The sequence below is a fragment of the Marmota monax genome, unplaced genomic scaffold (assembly GCF_021218885.2).
Source record: "Marmota monax isolate L192 unplaced genomic scaffold, Marmota_monax_Labrador192_F-V1.1 WCK01_AAM20220418_F8-fsc00041, whole genome shotgun sequence".
In the NCBI taxonomy this organism is placed as follows: Eukaryota; Metazoa; Chordata; class Mammalia; order Rodentia; family Sciuridae; genus Marmota; species Marmota monax.
In genome coordinates this window covers 15,720,884-15,731,935 of record NW_026695238.1, presented here as the reverse complement: position 1 = coordinate 15,731,935, position 11,052 = coordinate 15,720,884, and the positions used below count along the sequence as shown (strand labels likewise).

At 57.4% G+C, this 11,052-nt stretch overlaps 1 protein-coding gene across 1 annotated transcript in view; it reads right to left on the bottom strand.

Moving 5' to 3' along the window:
* Mroh2a (maestro heat like repeat family member 2A) overlaps window positions 1–11,052 on the bottom strand; it is a 61,511-nt gene continuing 50,459 nt past the window's right edge. Inside the window, exons 32-42 of the mRNA XM_058577570.1 lie at window positions 9,820–9,979; window positions 9,527–9,738; window positions 9,067–9,204; window positions 8,548–8,674; window positions 6,754–6,903; window positions 6,464–6,646; window positions 5,528–5,683; window positions 4,224–4,355; window positions 3,390–3,492; window positions 3,053–3,118; window positions 1–2,650 (exon numbers count right to left, since the gene is read on the bottom strand). Coding sequence (XP_058433553.1) covers window positions 2,535–2,650; window positions 3,053–3,118; window positions 3,390–3,492; window positions 4,224–4,355; window positions 5,528–5,683; window positions 6,464–6,646; window positions 6,754–6,903; window positions 8,548–8,674; window positions 9,067–9,204; window positions 9,527–9,738; window positions 9,820–9,979 — 1,543 coding nt within the window. The 3' untranslated portion in view covers window positions 1–2,534. The remainder of the gene's footprint in view (window positions 2,651–3,052; window positions 3,119–3,389; window positions 3,493–4,223; window positions 4,356–5,527; window positions 5,684–6,463; window positions 6,647–6,753; window positions 6,904–8,547; window positions 8,675–9,066; window positions 9,205–9,526; window positions 9,739–9,819; window positions 9,980–11,052) is intronic.

Genomic DNA, 11,052 nt, shown 5'->3' with positions numbered 1-11,052 from the left:
CCTTTCCTTCCTGTCCCCGCTCACTGATGATCCTCACATTGCCGTGTCTCTTTTCCACGCCTGTCTTCAGCTGGGACCGCATGCACACTGCGCTTGTCGTCTTGGGCTGGGCAGCTTAGACAACGGGTGTATTTTGCCATCTGGAGATGAAGTCCAGGGCAGGGTGCCAACACATCCAGGTTCTGGTGAGGACGCCCTGGCCCATTGTTGGGGGCAGGAAGAGAGGTCTCTGCTGTCTCTTATGAGGACTTACCATTCTGCCCCCCCCCACCCCGTGACTCACCCAAGCCTCATTACCTCCCCAAGTCCCATGTCCACACACCCTCACCGTCTGGGTTGGAGGGTCGGGTTGGTCCACAGCACTGAACCAGTGCAGGTGGCCGGCACTGCGTGTGGCTGATACCTGGCCCCTCACGGGAGGCTCCCCTTTCCCTCAGAGCAGGCTGGCAGCAGTGCTGGTGCAGGCTCGGCCAGGGCAGGCTGGCCTCCACAGTCCCAGACCTTTCCCTCAGGTCTGCTGCTCCTGAGGACACAGCTCACTCCCCTCCATCAGGAAGACTCGCCCTCACCCGGACCGCCCAGGCCTCACTTGCCCTCGGCCCCTCAGGCACAGCAGCCATGCTGAGCTCTGCAGGCCGGGCCAGGCTGGCCGCCAGGTGTCAGCGTTCTGTCCCTGGGAGGAGGGTGGAGTAGAAGGGGTTTGGGGGGGAGTCAGCCAGTTCAGAGCATCAGCCAACACAGGACCCACAAGCAGATGTGGCCTCTGCTTTCAACCTTCACTCACATAATTGACTATTGTGTCGTCTGCAGCGTTTTTCACCAAGTGATAGTTTCCATTTGACAAGAGCTGACGTGGGTGCTATGGCTTAAAATGTGTCTCCCAAAGGATCAGGGGTTGGAATTGTCCCCAGGGTGGTGGTAATGGAAGTGGTATGGGGTCAAGCAGGAGGTACTTGGGTCAAGTTGGGGTTCTGCCCTCCAAGGATTAAGGAATTTCTTATGGGCCCCTGGTTTCCCTGAGACTGATCCCACCTGACCTCCCCTTTTCAAGATGTCATTCCTCCCACACACTCTATCCACCATGAGATCCTCACCAGAGCCCAGCTAATGCTGGTGCCCGGCCCTTGAACCTCCAAAACAGAGTCAAACTTTTTTTTTAGCCTGCCTCAGTTATTTCGTGATAGTAACACAAAACTGACTGAGCATTGGCCTCTCCATCGGCCTCCTGCAGGAAGACTCGGCCTTGTGGTCCTGTGGTCCTTGTGCACAACTGCAAACCTGTCTGCACACACCTAGAGGCACACTCAGGAATGGCTATGCCTTGGTCTCCTCAGATTGCCTTCCCAAGGGGCTTTCCAGTTTGTGACCTGTCCAGCGGTAGGAGAGGCCCATTCCCCATGTCACTGCTGCCCACAGATACTGACAGCCTCTGAGGTTAGTGGTGACAGTGAGTTATGGCACCACACAGTCGGCTTGGCTTTGTCTTGATGGCCTGGGGTTGAGCTTGTCTTCCTGGGGTCCCGACTTTTCCACCACCCCTCTCAGGACACTGCTGTGTTGCCTCGGTTTGATTCAGGAGTATTCTAGATCCAAGTACACGAACCAGCCCAGTTTGATGTGACGTGGAAGTCACTTCTCCCACCCCTTTTCCTGTATTTTATTGTACAGAAGTTACCCTTGACCATGGTCCGAGAGCTCAGCCCTTTACTTTTTCTTCTCTGCCATTCGTGAGCAGCTTCCTCACTTGGTGGAAGGAAAGCAGCTCTGCTTACAGAACAGCTGGAGACCACTGTCCTAGAGAGGCCCATAGGGAAGGGCTGGCCCTTTGGGCTCTCGGCTGACCTGTGGTGCACCCCGCAGTGCTCAACGGGGGCTTGAAGGGTGGGTGTGGAAGTCCTGTTTGCCTGCTCTGGGGACAACTCTGTTGACCACCCAAGCGCAGGAGAGTCTCTCCTTACTCTCCTCCCTTCTCCCCTCTCCGTGTTTCTCAGACACTGGGCTGATTTCTCCTTTTCAACCCCCGGCCAAATTCCGTTCCAGGCCTCACTGGGCTCCCGTTCGACGAGCCCAGGCCACAGGACAAGTGAGGGGGCCTGGGATAAAGATCATGTCCTCTCCAGGGCTGCTGCAGCACTCCGCCCTGGCCCAGCCCTCCTCTCAGTGCTGTGCTACCACGAGCTGGACACCCCACCAAAGGCCTGGGGTCCCCGGGAGCAGAGGCTGGACAAGCCAGCCTCCCTGGCCGCTGGGCAGCACCCGGTGTGGTCCTTTTGGGTGGAGGGGCTGTCTGACCCGTGTCAGGGAAAGTGAGAAAGACAGGGCTCGTTAGGGTTGAAGTTTCTGTTGCACCCCCACAACTCACCGTCTGGAGTCCACACCCCAAATGGCAATGGGGGCTTATTTCAATAGAAGAAAATACACTGAGTACAAGGTTTATCTTGAAAACTAAATTTTAAACTGTTTGCTTTGCTGTGCGAGGATTCCATGCTCCAAGGAGGCAGCTTCCAGTTCCGTGGGAACCTTAGCACATTCCCTCAGGGGAGGCCAAGTGCCAGTTGCCAGTGCTGGCTACAGCTGTCCAAGACCTTGAGCGTCTCCAGCGCTGCCTTCCTGACCCCGGGATCCGAATCCAGCTGTAGTTCTTGGAGAGCTGGGTGGGAGCACAAAGAGGAAAGGGTCCAGCCTCTGGGAAGACCACACCCCTGTGCCTGGTGCAGCGGGTGGTGGCCACGTGGCCCGGCAGGACTGGACCCCCCCTGGGCATGCAGCCAGGAAATGGCAGGTGGAGCTGCAGTCACTCACAGAACCTGAGGGCAGCGTCAAGGTAGAATCAGCCCTTGAGCATCCATGAGTGGGGGGAACTCAGGCGGCCAGCAGGCCCCCCCAGGAGGCCCCTCCACAGGCCACCCATCTCATCCCATTCCTCTCCCCCAGACAAGCCCACAGGAAGGCCCAGCTGCCCTCCCAGGCTCCCCAGGGGTTTGCAGAGCCAGCGGGCTCCTTGGGGAGTGTGGGGAGGCCGACTGTGCATAACCGATTGTCCACTACTCACAATTCCGCAGGGCCTGCCAGTCCAGCTTTTTCAGATAGTGAACTGACAACTGCTTCACTATGATCCCTAAAAGGACAGCCAAAGAAATGCCACTGCCCAGGCCAGGTCAGCAGGAGAGCCTATGCAAGAGGCTCTGCCTTACCAAGACGTCAGTGAAGGATTTTGCTGGCCAGGACCAGACTAGGAGGAAGTCTAACTGGAGCCCAGAAGGTAGGCACAGTGGGCAGGCTCGACCTGAGCCCTCTTCCCCACCCTGCCACTGCCCCTGCCCCTGCAGCTAACTGGCTGCCCAGGTGCCCTTCCAGGTCCCTCCTGAATCAAGACATCTTCTGCTCACCTGCCAATTTGCAGGCAGCGATTCTGATCCTTAACAAGTCATTTTTAACATAGGACATTGTTTCCAGAAAGAAGCCATAGAGAACAGCAGGCTTTTTCTGAGTCTGCAAAAAGTAAGTGACATACAACAGCTTTCAGGCTGAGACCTGGAGCCGGGGTGATCACAAGGAGCATCCCCTTCTGTCTGATGCACCAGTGCTCCTGCAGCTGGAAGCCTCTGCCCAGAGACAGCAAGGGTCCATCCCAGCATCACACAGCAGATTCATAGCAGGGCAAGTTAAGGACATTTAGTCCCTGGGTTTGTTCTTGTCTAGGGGGACCATTACATTTATCAGGAACCTGTGCTATCCAAAATGTAGCCACTGGCCATGTGGTCCTTGAACACTTAGAATGTAGCTGGTCTGAATTAAGTATGATATGCCTTCTGGGTTTTGAAGACTGTACCAAAAAAATGTAAGCTATCATAATAATATAAAATTACAATAACAACACATTAAAGTTTATATATTTATATATTAAATATATTGTATGTATTTATAAACGTCTAATAAATATTGTGTGATATATTTATATACTTTATGTATGCCATATTGATAATAATTTTATATATAAATATATAACATACATGTTGAAATGATCATGTTGGGGCTATATTAGGCTAAGTTAAACACATTAAAATCGATTGGCCCCTTCCTACTTTCTGAATATGGCCACCGGGAAACCTAAACCAGGCGTGTGGCTTGCGAGCCGTCTCCAGGGGATGTTTTGTGTCTAGAAGAGAACCCAGGGCCTCGAGAGGACAGGCCACAGTGGGGTGTGCCTGCGGCTTCCTCACCAGGATGGAGCACATGCTTGTCTGGAAAACGGTCATCTCCTTGTCGGTTTTGGTGTGGCCTTGCCCCGAGGAGCTCTCCAGGGACCTCCAGCCCCAGAAGTGCACGCACCGAAACATGGTGGCCCTGCAGGCCTGGAGGGACACAGGACAGCCGGGCAGCATGGCATCGGCCCCTGAGCATGGGTCCCATCCTGCCCACCCCGCCCAGCCCCTGCCCACTGCAGGACCTGCTGAGGCCCCGCCCCTGGCCTCTGGCAGGGAGAGGGGGTGTCTCCTAAGAGGGGAGGGTACAGCGCTGGCGCCCCTGCCACCCTTTCTGGGTGTGCTGTCACCCTCGTCCCTGGGGCGTCTCCCATGCCACTGTCTCCGAGAGCACAGTGTGGGCAGAGTGGAGGCTGCGCAGGAGGGACAGCAGTCACCCAGCGCTGATGCTGCCTGCCCCATGTCACCAGGGACCCTGCAGCAGAGTCTGGGCAGAGAGGGGTGACGAGAACCAAACCCGGTCTGGGGAGAGCACTCTGGGATGTCCCTCACCCTGTGAGTGTCATCTGCACCACATCCACCCCATTGCCACCCAGAAACCCAACACTCATGAACAGTGTGCAGGGGACCTGCGACCCCAGAACTGGGGTTTGAGTGCCCTTGGGTGGGTCAGGTGCAACCCCAGGCTTTGAGAGGGGCAGAACACCCCAAGCTCAGCCACCTCCCACTGCCCACCCTAGTTTGTGTAGGAGAGAAGGGGGAGGGGTCATGGCCAGAGGGACCCTGTAGAGCCTGGGTGAGAGGTCATAGGGCACGTGAAGAAAGCGGAGTGGGGCGAGTGGCTGTCACACAGGCCCGTGCTCCAGCCAGCCAGGGCTAGGGACTGAGGGAGGAGCATGGGCCTCCCTCTCCTTCCTGCCTTCACTCCACAGCACCCGGGAGCTGGCCCTGCAGAGGGAAGAGACCAGGCCAGGCCCGTCCATGACTCCCAGCCGCCAGACATGGGCCCGCCCCACAGGGAACAGGAGACTTCAGCAGAGTGTTAAGCAGGACAGAGTCCTAACAGCCTAAAGGGACCTGCTAGGAAGAAAGGGGGATGGGGCCGAGGGTGGGCGCAGGCAGAGTCCAGCAGAAGGAAGCCAGGCCCTGTTTCCCACAAAGGCCCTTCCTGAGTCGCCCCGAGGGGGCCCTCTCCCAGCCTGCGCGAGGGAGGACATGGACAGCAGCTGGGCTCTGGCGAGGCTGGACATGCCTCCTCCCAAAGGACCGTTTCCTTTTGGGAGCGGCGCCACCTTTCAGACAGGGATGAGGGCGAGTCTTACGTGGGCTGTGCTGGAGCAGGGGTCCTGGCAGTGCAGCAGGAGGGGGACCCAGGCCCTCTTCACTTCCCCTTTGAAGAAACGCTGCTTGGAGATCCCCACCATCTTCGCCAGCTTCCCAAAGAGGACGAAGGCCTTCAGCCGCAGCAGCTCGCTCTCCTGGGCCGAGGAGCACAAGCAGGGGCTGGCTCCTGGAGCAGGAAGCCCGCCCGCCCGCCTCCCCAGGCCGTTCCAGATGCTTCAGCCCTGCAGGCCTTCTGGACCACCCTGCAGGGAGGAGTCCCTCCCTGGCCAGGGCTCCTGTGGCCCTCCAGGGACTGGGCATGACCTGGTCTGTGGGACCGGCTCTTCCCTGTGCAGGGCGGGAGTGTTTGGGAGGGGTAGGATGGGGAGGAAGCTCTTGAGCTCAAGGGGCCACAGCTTGAGTCTGCAGCTTAGCACAGGCGTTGGTTCTGCGGATCCTACAACCAGCTCTGCACACATCAGCGGCGAGCAGGCCCCCGGCTCACTGCTCCAGAGCACATCTTCTGGTGAGGGTAAGGAGTCCCCGCCCACCTGCTGAGCAAGCTGAGCGCTGTGCTGTGCCCCAAAAGTTCAGGTGTTGGAAACAATCCCTAAAGCCATATGCTGATGGAATTAGGAGGTGGGCCTTTGGGAAGTAGTTAGGGTTAGATGAAGTCATGAGGGTGGGGTGGGCATTAGTGGCTTCACAGAAGAGGAGGAGAGCTGAGCTCGCACACTTGATCTGTCTGCAGATGATGCAGCGAGAAGGCCCTCACGGGACGTGGGTATCCTGCTGGGGGGGGGGGGGGCTTCCTGGCCTCCAGAACCCTGAACTAAATAAATCATCTATGCCTGTGAGTCACCCGGGCTCGAGTATTTTGTTTTAGCAACGGGAAAAACTCTAAGATACTGAGGGAGGCTCTCGGCTGGACTCACATTGTCAAAAAAGACTCTGCACAGCTCAGAGACGGCTTCGAAAGAGGAGCCCATGTCCCCTTCTCGGAGCTCAGCCAGGATTTTGGTCAGGGTCTCCATGCCCTCGACAGTCACACTGCTGCTGGCGGGACCCCTCAGGGAGCCCAGGCACTGTTCCAGCAAGAGCTTCCGATACTGCTTCACCTGGAGGGAAGCAGACAGCTCAGCCTTCACCCTGCAGCCCGGCAGACCTGAGGAGAGGCCCATGCGGCCCTCAGCATCTGGGACCTGGACCCAGGGCATGAAAATACCTTCTTGGGGGCACCAAGGGCCATGTTGCCCAGGGCGCGCAGGGAGAGCACCCGCAGGGCCTCGTCCTCCTCCTGCTCGGCACCCTTCTCCAGCATCATCACAGCCGGCCTCAGCAGCTTCTGCTGGTACAGGATCGGGTGGCTCATGAACTGCAAAGGATGAGGTTCCCGTCAGCCCCCGAGGAGGCCCACTTCACAGCAGCAGGGTGCAACAGGGAATCAGGTACCACCCGGAATGGTCCCTCTGTGAGCAGGAGAGGGGGGACCAGGTGTTTCAGTGTCCTCATCTGTGGAGGGGGATGATGCCACCGCGTCCCCCGGGCTGCTGTGAGGGTTCAGTGAGGAAGCATGGTCACCTGCACAGAGACGCACGTTCCTTGCCATTGATTTCTCTAGTTAACACAACAGAGCCGCTGCCCGGGGCCGGTGCCTCCGGTCTGAACTGAAATGCCCGGGACCCTGAATTCTACTCCCTGGGGAGAACCTCACAAAAGCCTTTCTTTTTTAAAGAAAGCTGAAGAGCCAGCCACGGTGGCACGTGCCTATAATCCCAGCGACTCCCACAGCTGAGGCAGGAGGACGGCAAGTTCAAGGCCAGCCTCAGCAACTTAGAGGGCTGGGGATAAGCTCAGTGGTTGAGTGCCCCTAGATTCAACCCCCAGTAGTCCCCCCAAAAAAAGAAAGAAAAAAATCATGCATAATTCAGCCCCATCAATATTGAAAGAATTTAAACAACTTGCCTCTTACAAGCTGAACCTAACTTTTTTAGTAATAATCAGCTGGAATTTAACATTTACCATGCAAACAACATACACATGATCTCATTTAGTTCCCCTCAGAGACCCCTAAAGTAGGTTCTGCTGTTCTCACTCCAGCAGAGGCAGAAGTTGAAGCCCAGAGACCTTAATGAACTTGCCCAAGGCTGTCCAGCTGTGGGGTGGGGGAAGCTGGATCCTACCGGGGCCCTGTGACTCTAGCCCCCAGGGCCTGCTACCACACCTGTGTAAATCTCTTCCCACCGTCATTTTTCGGGGTTCACAGTGGAGGCATGAACACCAGACGAGCCTGAGAACTTGTAAAATCTTAGAAAGTCTGAGGCTGGTCTTGCACTGGGCTAGGAGTTTTTGTGTGGTCCAAAGCCAAAAGTCGTTTTCATAGTTTTCAATGGTGGAGGGATTTCATGACCGTGGAAGTCGCCTGAAGCTCAAGTGTCAGTGTCCATCAGCAAAGCTTTACGGGAACCCCACCGCACCCACGGTCTCCATAGCACCCGGGGCTGTTTTCCTGCTCAGCAGGGAGGTGCGGTCCTACTAGGAGGAGCTCCACACAAAGCTTGCTGCCGTCCTGGGCTCTGGGGTTCCTGGGGCACATCGGACTTCATGCGCCCAGTAAAGTCTCCCTCACAGTCTCTGGTCAGTTCCCTCAGGACTCACGAACCCTCCCCTGGCAGAGCAGCTGGGCCACATGGCTGTGGCCCTCCCACCTTCCTGGCTGGCGAGGCTGGTGGCCTCTCAGAGCCTCCTGTGCAAAGCCTTCGGTGGATCCCATGGTGCCTCCGCTGGCCCAGGTCATTCCCCTCCCCTTGCCATGCCTCGGCTGCCCGTCTTGGGCACGGGCCATCTCAGCCTCTCCCCACAGTGCCCACCCCGCACTACTCCTGGACCAAGGAGCGAAGGAGTCAAGGAGCATGCAAAGGAAGAAGCTCAGAGGACCCTCAGCCACTGGGTGCCTGCCTCAGAGGCCAGCCATCGCAGGAGAGCCCAGGACACCACCCCCCCGCCCACCCCACAGGGCCACGGGCCTCACCTCCACGCAGACGGCCGTGCTGCTGACGCGGCAGCTCAGGACTTCGGAGGCCATGCCCCTGAGCACCAGCTCCGACAGCCTCAGCCTGTAGCTCTCCATGTTCTGCGTGCACAGCCTGTGAAGGACACCAGGGTGCTACCACTGCTCTGCAGCTTGGCGCTGGCTGGGGGTCTGAGGGGCTTAGTAGGGGCTGTCAGTGAAATGCTCTCTCTCCATCTGCTTTTCTAAAAGTGGGACGGGATGAGGGCTGTTCGAGGTGATCAGGACCCAGGAGGGGCTGCCCATGCGGGTCCTGCTGCTAGCCCCTCCTCTCCCTGACCTCACATCTGCTCTGGAGCAGGAAGTTTTGAACGAAAGGTTCCCACTGTCCTACAGTGCACTGCCACCCCAGAGTCTGGGACACAGGTCAGTGTGGCAGTGTCCCCAGATACAAGGCATCCAGCGGTGCCAGTCACAAAGGCCTTCTGTCCCACAGTGCCCTCCACCCCATGAGAGCCTGGGCCCCACCTGGCCAGCAGGCCCACTCCCTCCAGGAAGGTCAGGCTGTCCTCCAGCAGTGCCCACACAGACTGCTCTTCCAGGGCGTGCAGCAAGCGCTCGTTGTTGATTCTCTTGAGCAAAAGCTGCATGGACTTGATGGTGATCCTGAAGGAGGTGGCAGGTCTGATGTACTGCTGGGCTCCGGGCCCCTGCTCTCCTGTCTGGGAGGTGGGGATCCCAACCCCTGCTGGGCCCCATGCAAAGAGCTGAGGGGGCCGAGTGGGTCTGCAAACTGAAACCCACGCCAGCTGGACATACATAAAAGGGATGGTGAAATCAGCCTCCAGAAACTCCCCACCAGGAGGAGGAACCTACGCCCCCTCGTGCAGGTGACTCATGGGCCCAGACAGCTGCTCAGGGAGGTCCAGCCGTGGAGGCCAGGTCCCGCCCAAGCCTGCTGCCTGTACTGCATGGACCACCCACCTGCCCACCTGCCCTCAAGCACCTCTCTAGGTTCATCTCCTCGGGCAGGGTCCCCGTGTGGACCAGCCTCCAGGTCTTCAGGACAGGAGAGGCAGCCTTGGGCCTGAGGCTGCTGCTGAGCTGCAGCAGGAGGGTGTAGATGAGGTCAGGGAACAGGTCCCGGAGCTTGTCCCCCCTGTCCAGCTTCTCCAGGAGCAGATGGATGGTGCACAGGGTCTGAGGGGAGAAGGGCCAGAGGTGTTGGGAATTCTACGCTGAGACCTCTGAGAAGACCCAGGGCCTGCCCCTGGCACTCACCATCAGGGGGTCCACTGCGGCCAGGCGCCAGATGTCAGCCTTGGAGGTGGCGTTTACCCTGGGGGTGAACCGCGACTGCAGGCGGCCCATCAAGCTGTGGAGCATAGTCCGTGCAAAAGGCACATTCTGTGCCACAGTCAGCCACACCTCCGTCAGGTGGCTAGCCAAAGACAGGCACAAGGTCAGTGGGTTTTTCTGCCATGTGCCCTGGTAGGGAGAATCCCTTTCAACCCCTTGGCAGGGCCCCAGCTACTATCTGAACTCTGGGAGCTGAACCTCAGGGAGGTGGTGTTAGTCTGCGTAATTAGAACCCAGGTCCCTGACTGCATGCTCAGGCCCCTTTTTCTGCCCAGCTCATAGTCCTGCTGGGAAAGCCATGGCCCCCTTGGAACACCTGGGGTCCCACTGGTTATGTTTGAAGACTGTAAGGACAGAAATACTTCCAAGGACCCAACGCATGTCAGGCAGTTTGCTGATGTTATTTTATCAGCTAATTCTCCCAATGAGTCTTAGATATGAAGGTATTTTTCTCTCCCTATGCTACAGAAAAGGAGAATAAGGCTTTCAGAAGTCAGGTGACCAGCCACACTACAAGAGGAAATGTCTTCCTTGTTCTCAAGTTCAAGTCTCTGGCTCTACTGCCCAGGATGGTGTCTGAACGCGCCAGGTACAGAGGGACAGAGGTGGGAATCAGTAGGTTATAAAGGGCTAAAGCAAAAGTCTAACAAGGCTGAACAGAACAAAGAGACTCATAAACTGCCTATTCCAGCCCTCCACACCACATGCACAAGCACAGGGAGGTGAGTTTGGGGCTGTGGAAAGAGTAGAGGGGAGGGGGTCAGAGGTAGAAATCAGATGAGGGGCCCAAAAGACACTCGCTAGGGCCGAGGGTAAAGAGATCATGGGGGTCAGGAAACAGGGCCCTCAGTCCCATAATGGCAAGAACCTGGATTCTACCACAGTCGCCTGAAACTGGAGGAGCTCCACCTGACTGCAGTCTCCTGAGGCCCTGAGTGAATTGCCACCTAAGTGCTCACTCCTGACCTTCACAAACTGTGAGGTTGTAAGGAGCATCTGCAGTAGACATGCTGGAACATGCTGGGACTCAGCTGGCCATAAGGAACAGCAGCCACTGAGCTGCTTGGTCACGTCTGCTTGCAATTGATAAGGAGCTGTGAGGGCCACTAGCCACAGGGATGCTTAGCAATGACTGGCTACAACTGACAGGGAGCC